Raw genomic sequence first — 18,208 nt, 5'->3', positions numbered from 1 at the left:
GATTCTAAACGAGCTATTCCACTACGAAATTTGAAAACGTCTTCCGAAAAACCTGATTTTTCGGAAGTATAAAAAGACATATTTTAAAGTAGTACCAATTGACTTTCTAGCTTAAGATATGTACTTTTAGGAACATTATCATTTTTTTAATAATCATTTATAGTTTCTTTATAATTTTGAATGAAAAAGGTTCTATTTTGCAAAAAACGCTCGTCTTTAGGAGTAAGGCCTCATAATTCCACGGTATTGATTTTGAAATTAATATTGAATTTGCAAAATTGTAATATTGTAAGTTGACGTTAATGCTATGATTACATCAAACGTAACATGTGTACCTAAATAAATATTTAATTACCATATGTTTTTGAGAATTAAGCACTTTTGATGCGAACTTTTGGGAATTAAGCCCTTTTGTTGTGGCCTCGTAGCGTAAACGTTATTATTTTAAAATAGTTTTATTTAATTTTTGGATTTTGTATTAAGTTAGTTGATATCAATGTTGTTGTACTACATACATTGGTTTATCCACATAAATAATCATTACACATTTTTCAAAATGTGTTCTAAACTTTGATGTTACTCTTTTTTTTAAAGATCAGGGCGAGACTTTTCGAGCTTTAATCTCAAAACAACACGTAATTTTCTAAACTAAAAAAAACTGCATTCATAGTTAAAAAAAAAGAAAAAATGGAAATAAGACCTTTTGAAAAGACACTCCTCAAGTGCTAAAATATAAAGTTTCATGGTTTTATCTTTTAAAATTAAGAAATCCCATACAAACTTTCAACCTCTCTTTCAACCCCTTCATCCCTTTTTTTCGAAATAAAAAGTAGGCTATGTTCTGTCTCAGGGTCTAAAGATTGTCTGTTCCAAATTTCATCAAAATCGGTTGCGTGGTTTAAGCGGGAAAGCGTAACAGACAGACAGACAGACAGAGTTACTTTCGCATTTATAATATTAGTATGGATTAGTAATTAGTAATATTAGTAATTAGTAATTAGTATATATAGTATATTAGTATAATTAGTATAATTAGTATATATTAGTATATTAGTATAATTAGTATAATTAGTATATATTAGTATATTAGTATATTAGTATAATTAGTATAATTAGTATATTAGTATTATTATATTAGTATATTAGTGTGGATTTAAAACTCTCCTGTTCCGAAGCCAAAATGGCAGTAACGAAACCCTCGTAGTTTTGTTAAGTTTGCCGGTCCGTCCGTGAAAATTAAAAAAATATGTATACATATTCATTTGAGTGCTCCCACCCACGAGGCTTAGGTCTTTAACTTTATAACAAAAAATAAAAATATTACAATAACGGTCCATGTTTGTGGTCATATTGGTCATAAAATATAAAAGTAGGTAGGGGATAGAAAGCGCCACAAACCCGATAAGGCCCGATCAACCCCGCGCAACCTTTGTTTATGTACTCGTACAGACTGCATGCACAGTGAACCTTAAAAGTAGAAAACAATCACATCATTACTTTGGTTTGGTGTCTTCAGCTAATGTTTAGTAGGCGTTCTACACTAATAGGATGATTCTGTTCCAATACTTCCGACACATGAAGGCGTATGTTCAGCCTAAAATGCTTGGACCACGGCCCTAAACATTCTCAATAAAATAACAAGCTTATCGCTTCCAAGTCTTCCGACGCCGTAAATCCGTGGTGGAAGCTGTTCTGCCCACGCGGAGGACTCGGCGGCGATGACGTGCCGGTAGGTATACTTCATTCATAATCCTAATCAAATTCATTTGTTACCAGTCGAACTGGGCAAACAGGTAATAATTGTTAACCTACTTGACTCTATGAATTTAAGGCAAATTTGTACTTATCATTTATTTTGATTATTGAGATATTTATTTCATATTTGTTTGTTTTGAGCTTTTTGTTCTTTAGGACGGTTTCACACTAGCGTATTTTTGATATACTGAAGATTCGGCGTTACAAAATCACACGCGCTTAAGTTAAACATGAACACACGCCAATACAGGGAAAGCTCCCAAAAGGGATAGGTAGAGCCCATGAAACTGCTCAAGTTTTAGTGCCATTCTTATCAATAAAAGGTCTGAAAAAAAACCAAATTGTGATATTACTTTGACGGGTTGCTAAGCCTATCGCACACGCCACAATGGAATCCATATCCCCCAGCCGACTTCTACGACACATACGGGAGGAAAAGGGGTGGCGAAATTCTTAACCCGTCACCAGACAGCGTAAGTATAGAGTACAGGTATTTTTGTTTGGATATGTGTGTGCTCTCATATAGAACGTTAGTCTTAAACCGCCCTTACCCTTCCGGGTGAACTTTTTTTATAAAACAATAAATGTATTAGGTAAATATGAATGAAAAACCAATAATGCATGGCGCAAATGAAGTTAATTCTTTAGTCAGGAAGAATGCCCTTTACGATCATAAACTTGTTAAATCCAACAGTGTTCGTAATAAAGTTACGTGTAGGCAGCGGATAAAGCGTAGGACGTTTCTCTATTTGTTGGCTCCGTCTTGTATAAGAGGCGATTTGCAATTATCTGGGAACAGGCCCCACCGCCCACGCGTTTCTGCCTGAAACTAGTTCACCGAGCGTGCCGTTCACATGTTTTATTTCAGTCTCTACATATTTGTTTACAAAGAATAACTCCTAGTGACACGGCTCGTTTGTCAAACGTAACATATATTATTCCGACACTTTAACCTTTAAAATTATGTCTCATATCTCTCAGCCCATTCCTGAAAACATACTCGTTTATTACATAAACTGGAGTTTACGTGACTTTCAGCGTATTTTTTAAAGTTTGCGACAAAAAAAATGAGATTCGCATTGAGAGCACAATGAGTAAGTCACTCGGAGCTGTGCGCTTATGCGTCGAGATGAGACGTTGTTAGTGCATTCGATGTGAGCTTGGCCGCAGCGATCGCAACACAAGTTGGCGGCGCGAGTTACGCTCCGAGTTCCCATCTCCGGCTTCGTTCATTAGGTAGTTAACTGTACCGAAATAGTGGATCACGTCCCGCTATCAGGTGTGCAGCAAACAAAACGTTGAATAGAGGCCGGGTTAAACATGCACGACGGGTGTACGGGTATAATTAAAGTTTAGGAGACGCTCACGTCGCCCGTTAACCTCGTTATCGGGCGCTGGAAGTGGGTGAGACGCGAAGGGGAGGGGAACAGGCTCGGGGTAGGGGGAAAACGGGGAAAATCAATGACAGCCGCCGCGCGCCGTCTCTCCCCGGCCCGACGCGCTCATCTCGCGGCCACGTGCCGCGGTCACTGGCCTGACTCACCACTCACCACTCGCGACCGCGATGATTTCTCTCCGACTCTAGCCATGATTCCAAAATATGACAGATGATCCCTCCCAACCCTGTTCATACCTCGCCAAATATCCAACCTCACACTTCGGCAACGCCGAAATTGTATCTCTTGAAACTTCACGCTATCGAATGTCAAAGAAGCCAACGAAGTTCCTATATTTTTCACACCGTATAGCTTTACCTGAATAGAATGTCGCATGGCATGTCCGCGCGATTGGCTTAACATCGGCAAACAAACAGACGCGTGAGCCGGAACGGGGAGGTGTGCTGCGGCTATGTAGCGAAGCCTCGCCGTTGCCGGCCGCCCGCCTGTAAAATTCACTGTAATATGTAGGTCGCAAGCAGAAATTGGGGTTATCGTTTGGCCGCGGCGATATGCGACACTTCCGCACCGTCACACCGTGAATACTATGTAATTGCCAATGAATGATTGCCTTGTTGCTAGGTGGCCAATTGTCAATCAATACCTGATATTGTGTACTTATAAGTCATATGACGCGGTGACAAGTCAATGTTCACTTGACGTAAAACGAGGTTTTTGATAAAATCTTTTACTTTTAACACTATTCGAAAATTGTTTTTTAAATTCTAAAGTTTTTGATGCTAACAAAATAATAATTTAATACGAAGAACGTCAAAGTGGGAACCGTATTTGTTTATATTTTATACAAACTGTAGCAATGAACTTCGTAGACCTAAATTCGTGCGGTACGAACATAGGATCATTATATAAGCATATCGCGACGCGTCGTCGATCAATGTCAAACGCGTATTTGGGTCAACGTCCGTCAGCCGAATTCCCGCTCTCGGCTACTCTGTCATTTCCTATAACGCATATGATGATTTTTTTATTGTAATTTACAACGTTTCAAATTTTTCAATGTCCCTAAATCGAGATATACGCTTGTAGATCACAAAAATATATTTTTTAATATTTTTTTCCATATTCTTAGTAAAAAAGTCCTAAAAATAGTTTAAAGGGAAAGCGACGTTACGTAGTTGATTCAGACTGTACAGAGCTGCCACTACCTATAATCTCCATAGCTGCCACTATAACCAAAAAAATCTTTCGGTAGGGATGCCACTTGAGTTTGACTGTAACATTTATCACCGGTCGTAGTGTGGAGATTAGAGGTAAGGAGCTAAAGCTTTAAGTATCAGAAGTGCACATATAAAACCATAGACAGGTGGTGCTGCAATTGCAGCTACATAAGGGTTTGACACGTCATTTTTCGACTGTTCTAGAGGTACTTTGACAGATTTCATTCCTAAGTGACCGGCCACACCAGAGCGTCGCGTGTCTCGGGGCGCGCAACGGGCGTCCGCGCCACGCCGCTTCAGTGTAATTCAAAAAACGCCTCCTCAGTACATTTTGTATAGGAAAGACGTAAGACGCGCCCCAGGTGGCGTGGCGGCGGCGGGGCGCGCGCCGCGCCGCTTGGCGGCGCGCCTTACGTCCTTCCTATACAAAATGTACTGAGGAGACGCTTTTTGAATTACACTCAGGTGGCGTGGCGCGGACGCCCTTTGCGCGCCCCGAGACACGCGACGCATAAGTGGGAACGCTGCCTTATACTTCTACATTCCATAGCTCGTAGTTATTTAATATTTGTTGACAAGTGACACTTGACAGTCAGACATCTCGGACTGTTTAATCTGAATAAACTTTTTTAGGAATGATTTTCTTGTTTTCTTAGGTGTATGAAACAACACATGTGACGTCATTAAGTTGAGTCTTGACGTTTGTAACTTACGCTCTTTCTGCTCGAAGTTTGTAATAAAAAGGGATTCTCGCATTAAAATAGCAGTTTTTTTTAAATAAAAAAATACGTGTCTCTTTTATTATTGAGTTCTTTCAAACCGAATAATAAAAAGTAGTACTCAAAAACATGAAATGTTGTAAATGGAGTACATTGTAGAGCCTTAGGACAAACCTTTAAACGGTGGATACATACAATATTTTCTCAATGCACGTACTTAGTATAATAATGTTTTATTTCATGTAACGCAGTGTTTGTTGAATGATGGATACGTTTATGACCTTTCCCGACATTTTTTTTGTTTTTTTTTCCAAAACTGCTCAGATTCCGAGACAACAATGGCTTCAACTACATTCGTAATCGTAGATCTAGAACGCCACTACGCTTACGCTACTTAATTAGTTCTACTAATTATACGATAAAAACTGCCTCTTAGAAGCGACGACACGTCACAAGAAATGAAAAGTATGCTATTTGCCATTATTTAATACTGACGTAGGTCGATTGTCTTGTATGATTACTAAATTATACTAATTTGACCTTTCTTTTAGGCAAACCGGATCTTGCTTTGCTTTTAAAGGAAATTTGTCTTAATAGGCAAATTAAGCACTTAACCAAGTAGCCTGTTTGCAGTTTCATATTTTGCTGAACTTGGGCTATAAACTGTAAAATACAATATATCTATATACTAAAGGCGGGAAATTCCTTTTTGTTTATTTGTTGAACTTCTCACACTTATTTGTTTTAAACTCGTCTCTTTTCGTACTACCTACTGTGTAGTTTCAATACAATTTTGCTAATTACATTCATAAAAATATTTGTTATTGTCTTCAGGTATACTACGCAAAAAGAAGCGGAGAGCGCAACAGTACCTGGGCGAGGATGGCTCGCACAAGAAGGAGCGGAAGTTGTACAACGACGGGTACGACGACGACAACCACGACTACATCATCAAACAGGGCGAGAAGTTCCTCGACCGGTATGAGATCTCCTCACCCATAGGGAAGGGATCTTTTGGACAGGTGAGTCCTCTAACTCATTATTATTACGAACCATTTGTGTCTCCCTGTTGGGCAAAGGCCCTCCCTCCCCCTCTTCCATTCGTCCTGGTACTATTACTGGCCTTAGCGTCTATTTCAGACGATTTATGGTGCAATGTCCGAGAGACATCGCTTTTGATGGCTTAAGAGACCTATGCGAGAGCGACATATTTTGCTACATATTAGCTGACAAGGAAAGCTTGCAACCGATTGCGACGTTCCGCTATAGTGTCTTCTTTCCCTTTTGTCAGCAAGTGCCGCAAACCAGGTCTCATTGCCGAAGTTGCGACCATCTCCAACGCACTTTCGCCATTCCGTTCGCTTCTCCGCAAGCTTCTCCCAGTTTTGGTAGTCGATTTTAAAGGCTGCCATGTCCATCTTGGCGCAGTCTTTGAAGCGAAGCAATGGTCTCCCAACATCTCTTTGAGAGACCATTTCAACATAATCGTCCTGGTAAACCAGCTAAAAAGCAACCTCGTAAGCAGCTGCGGTAAAGCAGCTGGCCAGTCTCTCAAAAAGGAGTCCGAGTTATCCTCTAATAAATCACCTTCATTGTTTTCATTTAAAACGCTTTCAAGTTACCGCTTGCATCACACATACAAACATCGTGAGGAGGTTCCGTACATATAATTACAGCTGGGGGACCAACGACTGAGTCAGGACATAAATGCCAATTATTGCCCACCTAAAGTTTTCTAAGCACTATCTATGGAGACTTTCTATGGAGAGAGTCCCATTGGAGACTTATCCCTGTTAGGATCCGTATACGCAAACTGGTAATCGATCCAAAGCGTTTGTAAAAGCAAGTTTGCAACGCCTATGACATTGCTTCTATACAGCTAAAAAAAAATTATTTTATATTTCAGGTTGTGAAAGCGTATGATCACGAGGAGCAGTGTCAAGTAGCGATTAAAATAATTAAAAATAAGAAACCCTTCCTAAATCAGGCACAAATAGAAGTCAAGTTACTAGAAATGATGAACAGAGCAGATGCTGAAAATAAGTATTATATAGGTGAGTTGCTTAAATATTCCTTTTATTGTATTGTATGAAATATGGTAAGTTTGGATGGATTATTAAAAAGTGGTGCGTGCATTAATTTGTTAACTGCCATGAATATATATACCCGAAGACTGGAATTCAAGTTTTGAACAACTAAAATAAATAACTGACTCTCATAATGTTCAATAAACTCTTTCAATAAAACATCTAAGCTTCTTGTATAATGAGCTAGTACGTAGTAAGTATGAGTAGGTACTCAACGTCTTAAGAACACTGTTTCGGTTAATAACATGAAAGCTCAGCTTCGATACTTACTATACAGACGTTTATTGTAAGCTGATTGTAAATGGTTCTTGCTCCTCAAAGTGATTAAATTGCGGGACTACGTGATTTGTTTTGTGGCATTGTAACTGGTCATCAGGAATAAAAGTCGCACCTGTAAATATGTCTAGTTTTGTGAGCTACGAGAAACAAAGTTGCGCAGCACAAGCTTGTTTTACTGCGGACTTAAAAATTTGTTATGTAATAATAAAAACAAAGATAAACATCTTGAAATTGACTCTTCTATATACTGTTTTACCAATAATTTTACAATCAAATATATTTTAACCACCCCAACTAGTAAAGGCTCTCTTGATTCTTTGTAAACTGATGAGAAAGTAGCATTTCATACATATGAGTGCAGTCATTTCATAAATAAAAAAATATCTTGATATCCTACGTAAGCTGGCTGGTAGGATTGATTTTGTTACGTAAGCAAGAACAGTGCTTTTATAAAAAATTGCAACACCGACACAGAGTTGCCAGGAACATGAAAGCTTGAAGTGAGCCAGCCGGCGTATTAGTGATGGGTAGGACATCAATTTCAAATGAGTTTGTATGAGTACCTCATTTCCAAAAATGAGGTGTTACAATGTCTTACTTCAAATGAGGTGAGGTACTGATCTGTATATATATATAATTTCTAGCATCGGCTGTTTGACAAAATCCATCGGCAACAAAAACTAGTATGTGTAGTTGTGTACTAGGTAAATATCCTTTATACATACTAAATTTCATTAGTCATAATGAGTACTTGAACATTTAACAAGAGAAAATAGATAAAATTAAAAAATATTTCAAGGACTGTCATAGAGGCCTGCATAACAACTTAATTTGATGTTTTTATGGAACTGGGTCTAATTTTGCCATTGAATAATATTATTTACAGTTTGTTCCATTTAAATTACTGCTACAAATTACAGTGGTTTCATATTATTAACAGCTTAATAATAACATACTTTGATTAGCATAGTTACCATAAAACTGCATGTTTTAAAACAAACTAAAGTTCGTATTGTTTTATAATTAGTACCACTTTTACATAAAAATAACAAACCTACCACTCCATGTGTTTTAAAAGCAATATGATAGTAATTAAAAACACCATCAACATTCGCGACGCCGGTAAGTCTTTTCAGTTCAGTTTCACTATTTTTTTGCACACAAATGACACTAAGGCAGAATCACAGGTATATTTGATTGTGTAAAAGTTGTCACCATTATTACATTTTGGCTCATTTATTAGTATTATCACTGTAGGACAAAACTAAACTTTATGCAAATATTGCTAATGCAACTAAGTACGTACAAACTAACTTTTCTTCTGTAAACTGTCATTACTGTCAACGTCAACCGCCTGTGAATTACGTTTCGTGTCGGATTTATTTATCATTCTATTGAATTAAGAAATGAATTATTCTTTCTATTACTGATTAAATACTTAATTAAACTACCATGCTTCACATAATTTATATTATATTTCGGTCAGTAATCTTGTAATTGTTTTTAAGCAAGCTTCGTAAACGCATCTTCTCAGTGGTTGGTCCTCTGTGTTGGTATGCTTGGTATTCCGAATATTCAAAACACTTGAGTTACCATTTCAACGTCCAGTCTAAGAGAGCTCCCTGATTACACATAACAATAGCCATACAAACTCTATTGCTGCGGTAGATCACGTTATACTGGTCAATGTGTTAGCACAATAATAGCTATCAAAAAATTCAAAAATGAAGACCTGCCGCGAAAAACAACATTTTGCATCTCAGCTGCATTTATTCATGACTTCACAAATGCGACAGAGACAAAAGATGTGGTTCACGCGAAATCGTCTGATTTTTCGCGCGATTTTTGCGAGCAAGTTAACTATCCTGGGATCAAAAAGGCGTAAAATGTATGAAAACTTGCGGCGCATAAGATTGTTTTCTTTCGAGTCATGTGTAACGTATTTTTGGTGAGGCAAATTTGGAGCCCGCGTGTGTCTGTCTCACTCCCTCTTATGGTAAACGTAACTATCTGTTTCACTTTGAAAGGATTTTTGAAGTGTTGTTGTCACAGTGCCTCTTCTGTCTTTCCGGTACAAAGCGATTTCCGGTACAAACGAGTCAAACGATACATTTTATTTTATCGGTGGACCTTTTGTCCCGGCCATAAGGTCTGTAGTTCGATAACTGAACGTGTGGTTGATCACTTCATTTGAGGTGTCGACTCTCGCGACGGAGTTTGAGGGCCGCGTCTGCCGCGAGGCGCGCGAGTGGATGATGAGTTTTTGACGTTTTGTGACATTTGAAGTATGTGCATGATCTGTGAGGAATGAGGTGTTTGTGTTGCGAGCGAGTATTTGAGGGCCGCGAGGCGCGCGTGTGGATGATGAGTTTTGACGTTTTTGTGACATTTGAAGTACGTGAATGCTTTGTGAGGCGTGAGGTGTTTGTGTTGCGACTGTCACAAGCGAGTAAAATGAGGTGCGGTGAGTTGAAGTGTGATGCAATACATTTTTGCCGTGTGAAGTACTGCGACAAATTAACAATATGAGTGGTACAAATGAGGTGCCTCACGAGTGAGGAACTCAACACTACGGCGTATCATGCTGCCAATTTTATCACTTATTCACGTGGATAAGACATCTGTCACTCTCACACTGACATACTTGCTAAAGCGTGACGGATGCTTTATCCACGTGGATAAGTGATAAAATTAGCAGCAGATATAATCCCCAGTGAACGCCATTTCAGAAAACCATAATTATGTTATATTAGAAACTCACGTTTGCCGATTATAAATATTATAAATTTAAGTAATAAAAGTAGTAGTAGTAGTAGTCATGCTCTAAAATATGTCCTCAGATTATTTAAGTTTGCAAACAAAGTTGATTCCAATTCGCAAATTAATCTAACACGCGTGTAATTATAATTTCCAGTGAAACTGAAACGTCACTTCATGTGGCGGAACCACCTGTGCCTAGTATTCGAGCTACTCTCGTACAACCTTTACGACCTGCTAAGGAACACCAACTTTCGCGGTGTCTCGCTCAACCTCACGCGGAAATTCGCGCAACAGCTGTGCACAGCGTTACTCTTCCTTAGTCAACCTGGTGAGTACACATACTACTTTCATTTGTATGACGTTAAATGTAAAAAATCTTAAATGGGAAAAATACATAAAAATGATGCATTATGGTGATCTTACACGGGCAATACAATTCCAAGCAATCTACATAGCATTGCCGCGTTTGTTCCATACGCACTTGTTGCCCGTTTGTCGCATTGTGTTGCCCATGTAAGAGCACCATTAGACTTTAATTTAAAGAGTCTTTGCAAGTTTAATAGACGTAGGTATTAAAAAAAAACAAGTAGCACAGTATCGGGTCGCTCCAACATTTGTCGGTTATGTTATCCAAACAAATACAAAATCAAGAGGATTTGTCACTGAGCGACCTGTCTTTAACCTTCTTATTTGGTGGTGTAATGTTTTCATTTACCCTCAATGGGCTTAAGGAGACTTTTGAGGGTGTAGATTTTGTTTACACTTACTTAAGTATCTAAATATGTAGACCTGAGTATAAAGTTTAGCACCGGATATATTAATTGCGCTGCATACGAATAATATATCTAAAAGAAGCTATGATAAATTCCTTGGTTCGCAGTTGTTATGCAACCACCACTATCACTACTTATTATTACTTTTAAGTACCTAAAAATAAATTATAATAAGTCTCTAATCAAACCTTGTTTTCGTTTTCAGAACTAAATATAATTCACTGTGATCTTAAGCCCGAAAATATACTATTATGCAACCCTAAAAGGTCAGCCATTAAGATAGTAGACTTCGGAAGTTCGTGTCAACTAGGCCAAAGGGTGAGTACATTAAGATTAGTGATAAATTCATTGTGATTTACAAAGAGAAGCATTTCATCCTGAATCCAGAGTACAAAATGGAAATATTAAATCTCGAATTTATTTTAGCTCCCGAAATCGACTTTTAACCTCTATTTCCCACTTTCTATTCACACTGGTATTATGTCGTTCAGCCTACACTGACCTTTAAGTTTTATTTCCTTAAAATAAAGCCTAATATGCAATATCTATCATCGACCGCATTTCTAATAACTATTAGTCCCGATTTACAGTGTCCCTAGTAAATTCTAATTGCAAAGATAAATCACACACAGGCCGTGTGATTCGGTACTCGTACTCTGAGGTTATCGCGTACTGCGTCTTGGCCACGTTAATGTAGCTTGCACTGCGAAAGAGGTTATTCACTAAAGTGACGCAATATATTAATGCATTTAGTACGACTAATGTCTTGTTTTGACTTGAAGCGTGAATTGTAAATGAACCTTGACGTTAAAACTATAATTTATTTTCCTATGGTTCTTCTAGAAATCAGTAAGGTACAGGGGGTAAATCTCGACTGGGGGACAATTGTAACTAATCAATTTATTCCATTACTAGCTTTTACCCGCGGCTATGACACTTTGGATCCTTAGATGCGATTATTTCGAGTTCTTTTGCTTGCAAATGTTTTACACATCGAACAGCGCCTATATACGGGGAAACCTTTATAAACATAACCGGTGGACACTCTTTTGCTTATTTAACTATCTTCAAGCAAACATTGTAAAATATGGAAAAATCCGTATGATCATATTATCCGTTCCGTATCCGTATTTCGCCGCTATCCCAATCCCTATCCCTATCCTTATCCGTTATCAAGATGTTCAGTCGGGATTTTTATCTTTTAAAATTAAGAAATCGCTGTTTTTCAACCCCTTCATCCCTTTTTTTCGAAATAAAAAGTATATAATCCAACACTCCAGCTAAGCCAGACGTAAGAGGCAACAATCAGGTTTAGGTTAAATTTATTATATTTCCTCGCTTCATTGTTCGATATAATTATTAAGTTTACATTATATTTCCTCGCTTCATTGTTCATTGTTTGTTGTTGTTGTTGAAGTTAGTTTTCTTAAATTAGTATTTTTTTTTCTAAAAAAAAACATACACCTGCGATAGATGTTACATCAATTGCTGTTCAGAAACGGGCTTTACAATTAACTGTACTACTAAGTAAGTATGTCAATCTCAATCTCATATCGACCACACCAAAACCCGTTTCTCAGCAGCAATTGATGTAACATCTATCGCAGGTATATGGTGTTATTTAGGGAAAAAAAATACGAATCAAAAAACTAAAATATGCTATGCTGTTTCCTATAATGGACCTAATTATACACTGAAATTAACAGAATTCGATAAAACGACTATTTATATGCAAATCAAAATTGGTCCCGAAAGTAATAATTTTGACATTTTAGAGCGAAAGTGCTTTTCACATACCTAATTTGCTGATTACAGTCTTTCGATTAGCAAACAATTTGTATTACGTTTTTAATTAGAAGTGTATACGTGTAAAATATGTTGCGTGCATTACTCAAATATAAATTCGTATCATTCCAGATATACCAATACATCCAGTCAAGGTTCTACCGATCACCGGAGGTCCTACTGGGCATACCTTACGACCTAGCGATAGACATGTGGTCGCTAGGCTGTATACTAGTGGAGATGCATACGGGCGAACCTTTGTTCAGCGGGGCCAACGAGATTGACCAGATGAACAAGATCGTTGAGGTGCTGGGCATGCCGCCGGATCACTTATTAGATCAGGTATGTTCGACTTTCATTCAGACAAGATTATTATTTATCGGGGGTCTGACTTGGTTGCATTCTGATGGATGTGCATTCGATCGGATCCATGTTCAGTGGAGGCAACAAGATTAATCACTGTTTCACAAAGGCAGACATTTGAGGTGCGAAGATACCATCAACGGATGTTACGAGGGGGGTAAATGTTACATGTCGTTTTTCGCAAGGGAGCAGATATTTTCGTTTTTTTTTCTTCTTCGGCGGATTGAAGTATTGTTGCTACCGGACGTGAGATGTAAGCCAGCGTTCCCACTTAAGCGTTGCGTGTCTCGGGGCGCGCAACGGACGTCCGCGCCACGCCACCTGAATGTAATTCAAAAAACGTCTCCTCAGTACATTTTGTATAGGAAGGACGTAAGACGCGCCCCAGGTGGCGTGGCGGCGGCGTGGCGCGCGCCCCGCCGCTTGGCGGCGCGTCTTACGTCCTTCCTATACAAAATGAACGGAGGAGACGTTTTTTGAATTACACTGAAGCGGCGTGGCGCAGACGTCCGTTGCGCGCCCCGAGACATGCGACGCTTTGATGTGGCCGGTCCCTAAGAGGGAGCGTCAGTGTCTACGACACGGATATCAAATAACGCCTCCCTCTGTGCATCCCAAACGCCGCGGCAGCAAAGGTCTCCTCGAAGTCCGCAGTCGCCTTCCGTGATGACGGGCTCCTTTACTAGTTTCCCCAGGCGTGCTGGCAAAGCTCACAGAATAGGTCTCTAATTTCGTTGTGACGGCGCGTAATTAATCCGCCAGTTTTGCAACAGAGAGCGTGGTCGACGTCAAAATTGTCATTTCCGCAGCCATCACACGATTTGGGCATGGAGACCGGTATTCTGTGGTATCGTAGTGCCAGAGCATCTCTGAATTCAAGTGGGGATAGGTCAAATTGGTCTTTTCTAGTAGGGATCACTGAGAGCCAAGTGGATGATTTTGTTTTAGTTTTCATGAAAATTGAACGTTCGACTGCTCGTTTTTTGTTAGGAGAATTTTTTTCCAAAATAGAGCCCAATATTATATCATCTTGAGAATTTTTCTTTTTCCAGCATTCCTTTCTTGCATTTCGGAGGGACATGTGATGTTGAGCGAGGTCCAAAACATTATTTTCAATTAAGGCGGATGAGAGGGTTGAACAGCCTTTTTTGGAGGTTTCGTAATTTATGTTTGTCATTTTGGAAAGTGCGGGAATGGCTAGACCGCCTTTGTGTACCGGTAAAGAAAATAAGTCTGCTTCTAGCAGAGATATCTCACCACCTAGTAAGTTTGGTAGAAAGCTGGTGCGTAAATTGTTTGTTAGAGGTTCAAAGGATAGATTAGCATTTTCTAATACTCTTAGCAGGAAGGTCCATTTGAATTGGGCAGCTTTAGTGAGAACGGTGTAGGCAGCTTGTGGTGAGTCTTTGCAAATATGGGAGAGCTTTTCTACTATAGAAATCCAATTTTCGATTCTATTGTTTACAAAGTTTTCTTTACCTTCACCAATGTAGCTACCGAGAAAGCGTGTGCCTGTTGTTATGGTAATATTAACACCTTTGAATATTTGTTGCGCAGATTGTTTGTCGTTGTCATTTACTATTAGGTAGTACTTTGTGTCTTGAGGGAAGTAACCGTACGCAGGGCCTAATCGGCTAAGTTTATCCCACCAATGTCTTAAGTTTTTAAAGGTTCCTTGAGCAGAGGAGTCATCGGCATACCAACATTGGGTAATTAATGGTTCGGATTTAAGTTGGTTTATTATGGGGAGTGTTGCGAGGGCGTATAACGGCATGGCAAGTGGGTCACCTTGGGTTACTCCTTCTTCGCTGTACAATTTCATATTGGAGTCACGGATAATAAGTTCTGCATGTCCATTGTATTTATTGTATAAGAAACGAGCGCAGTGGGGCCAGTGAATTCTAGCTTGCCAAAGAGCAAGTCGGTTTACAGAGTTAAAGGCGTTGTTGGCGTCAACAAGTAGCATACCCCATTGAGAGCCAGGTAGACATTCCTTTTCAAAGAGGTTATTCATAGCATGTATGGCTCCTTCGATACCACAACTTAATCCACTACAGAGTTGCATTTGTGCGCAGGCTTCGGTAACTTCAGAGCCGGAGGCCAAGATCATGCATTTCGAAAGGATCCTGCGTAAGCATTCGCCAATGCCAATTGGTCTCACTCCAGGAGATTTGTCTAGAGCCACAAGTCGGCTTGCCATTAAAGCTTGTATTTGGTTCCATGGTACAATACTATTGTTTAGTTTCATAGTTAGTTGAGCTATGGAAGTCCTCAAATGCTGACTTGCCTCACCGAATCGTAATAGGTAGTCTTTCCAATTTTCGGCTGCACTGCCTGTCGGGCCTCCTCCACCATGTAGTTTTCTGGCAACTGACTCCACATGTTCGCATGTAATGTCGACTTCCAGAAGCGGGGGCAAATCCGAGTCCGAGGGGTCACCTGGAGTTGTGAAAAGGTTGGGGTCGGGGTTGACTGCGTGGGGATGTTTTTCAAGCAAGGCATCCATGACAGTTTTACCAGATTCGTCAATTTCGTCTTCAGGTTTGAGAATTTTGTTGTTATCCTTCGTTAGAAGCCAGTTGAGGGCGTCACGAGTTTTCCCACTATGAACAAGGCGCGTGAAAATCTTTGTGGCGTCGTCACCTTTATTGACATTTTTCCTATTATGGAAATTACGAAGTGAATAGTCAGCTTTTGTGGCTTCGGTTATAAGTATATCAAATTCTTCGTCATCCCATAATCGTTGGCGTCGTTCAATTTGTCTGGTGATATCTTTTGCTTTTTTGACATTTCTGTCTCTTTGTAACATGACGGCAACAAAGATAAGGAGGCGTTCTGAAGGATAGTCTGATTTTGTAAGTAACTGAATTTCATCAGCAAGTTTATGAACAAATATTCTACTTACTATATTTGAAGGGAGGTCATAATGTTTGCCTTGCAGACTGCACACTTTGTTCCAGCGTTTGTGCCATATGTCTGTCATTAATCCTTTTCCATTAAGATAGGGAGCTCCAAATGCTTCCTCTAATTTAGTTTTTTGTATGGCCTGGACAGTTACAGGAGGTGGATCGTCGGAGTGGGCGTATCGGATATGCCGTAGTATTCCCTTTTTCTTAAGTTTTCGAGGGCAATGGGGGCATTGCACAGAATCATCAGGAGGAGGGTCACTTTGAGAGTTCATGTTCGAGTTGATGTCGCGTACGTGATACTTATTAGTTTTATCAAAATATTAGCACTTCACTGTTAATTTAGGCAATATACAAGAAATAAATTATGTAAAAAGGAATAATAAATGTTGTTTACAAAATTTGATTGAAAAAAATTTGACTTGACACCAACACACACACAGACGTTTCTTTTAGTTCAAGTAAGTTAGACCTGCGATAGCTTACTAGTCACCAGGACCTAGCGCTACAATGGCCGTTTAGCTTCATGGGGGTTATAAAAAAATCGACTTTACGCGGGGTGTATCTAAAGCATAGTTAATTTAGAATTGGTACGCGATGGGAGGAATTTAATTTTTAAATGAAAAGAAAAAAGTAAACAATATTTTTATTGCAGAATATAAAAGATCGTTTATTAATTTATAGCGTGTCACATATATTTCAATCATTCAGTATGTTTATGCACAAAAATACGGACTTTTCTGAGAATAGTATTCATCATCCTCTGAACAAGATTTTCATCCATCTTTTTTGTCTGTTGATTCCGTGTGGACCGCAAGGAGTGGATATTTTGAATTATTTTGCCACTATTATTTAATTGTCCTTTAATGAAATAATGATTTGGGCAATAATTATTGCCTAGTAGTTTTCTGGAAATTCAACAATTTAGCAATCATTGACCCAGACCAAGGGGATTTTTCACGTATTTGTTCACAGTGCATTTTCGCCGGTCAACGTCCATCATCAATAACTTACAAACGCAAAAAGTTAGATCAACCAAATTTCTAATATAGTTATCAACGTATTAAAATTAAGATGCGATTATCAGTTTTTTTTAATTTTTAAATATATTTTTTTTATTCGTCGCTAAACGCGTGCCAATACTATGTTAACTATGCTTTATTATTCGCGTTTTTTTTTCTTCTGTTGAATATGACTTGATCAATCGAAAAACAGATTGATTTTCAAAACATCTTGCTTAATATAACATAAATCATACCATAATAAAACAATATTTTTTCAGGCTCATAAAACCAGAAAATTCTTCGACAAATTACCGGCGTCAGAAGGTGGCGGTTATGTTTTGAAGAAAGTCAACGGGAAGGATGGGAGGTATGTTTCAATTCCGACTTTTTAACGAATGATGTCTAGAATATACACTTTAAGATTATTTGAAATTCTATAGATTCAAGATTGTCTTCCATTAGATTTAAATTATGCTATTTTTCATCAGGTCTATGAACACATGAAAGTTATTCAAAGCGAATAAATTATTAATTACGCATTTCCTACAAAATAAAAGCTTTCAATTATAATGCTATATGCCCTCAATATGCACTTTTTACTTTCGGTACAGGTCGTTTCATGAAAGCTGGCACGAATGGAATCAAGAACCTTTGTATGAGTGACACTCGCTATACATAGGTATATTCGTATCGTAACTGTCATAGATCATTCACTCGCTCATTCATTCCATTCGTGCCAGGTCTTGTGAATCGACCCGTTGTACGTTTGTCGCAAACCGGTATTTCAGTGAAAAATTTCAATAGCTATTTTATTTGTCAACTCGTTATTATTTTTGCTCCCTGATGGTCCACGAGTGACGTAGTGAGTCACGTTTTGACACTGACCACCTGCCGGGTTACCGTCAACAGTACTATACTGGCGTCCTCGCCGGTGACTCTCGGGGAGCCCCGTGTGCTCTTGTGGCACGGGCGGCGACAGTAAGGCGCGCAGTGGTTACAGGAAGTACCGCGCGGCGGGCACGCGGCGGCTGCACGACATCCTGGGCGTGGAGGGCGGCGGGCCCGCGGCGCGCCGGCGCGGCGAGCCCGGACACTCCGTAGGAGACTATCTTAAGTTTAAGGTGAGCGTGAGCGCCGTGCACTTCTTACCGTTACCGACACTG

General features: G+C 39.1%; 1 protein-coding gene across 3 annotated transcripts in view; it reads left to right on the top strand.

The window, feature by feature from the left end:
* The window catches only part of LOC125235428 (serine/threonine-protein kinase minibrain), a 50,387-nt gene that overhangs the window by 24,288 nt on the left and 7,891 nt on the right, over positions 1 to 18,208 (top strand). For all 3 annotated transcript variants that reach the window (XM_048141988.1, XM_048141990.1, XM_048141989.1), the window contains exons 2-8: positions 5,923 to 6,110; positions 6,995 to 7,142; positions 10,369 to 10,542; positions 11,193 to 11,305; positions 12,905 to 13,114; positions 17,324 to 17,412; positions 18,037 to 18,166. In XM_048141988.1, coding sequence (XP_047997945.1) covers positions 7,103 to 7,142; positions 10,369 to 10,542; positions 11,193 to 11,305; positions 12,905 to 13,114; positions 17,324 to 17,412; positions 18,037 to 18,166 — 756 coding nt within the window. In that variant the 5' untranslated portion in view covers positions 5,923 to 6,110; positions 6,995 to 7,102. The remainder of the gene's footprint in view (positions 1 to 5,922; positions 6,111 to 6,994; positions 7,143 to 10,368; positions 10,543 to 11,192; positions 11,306 to 12,904; positions 13,115 to 17,323; positions 17,413 to 18,036; positions 18,167 to 18,208) is intronic.

The sequence above is a fragment of the Leguminivora glycinivorella genome, chromosome 17, assembly GCF_023078275.1.
Source record: "Leguminivora glycinivorella isolate SPB_JAAS2020 chromosome 17, LegGlyc_1.1, whole genome shotgun sequence".
NCBI lineage: Eukaryota > Metazoa > Arthropoda > Insecta > Lepidoptera > Tortricidae > Leguminivora > Leguminivora glycinivorella.
Note: the sequence above shows the minus strand (reverse complement) of the source record. Positions and strands in the feature narration are given on the sequence as shown.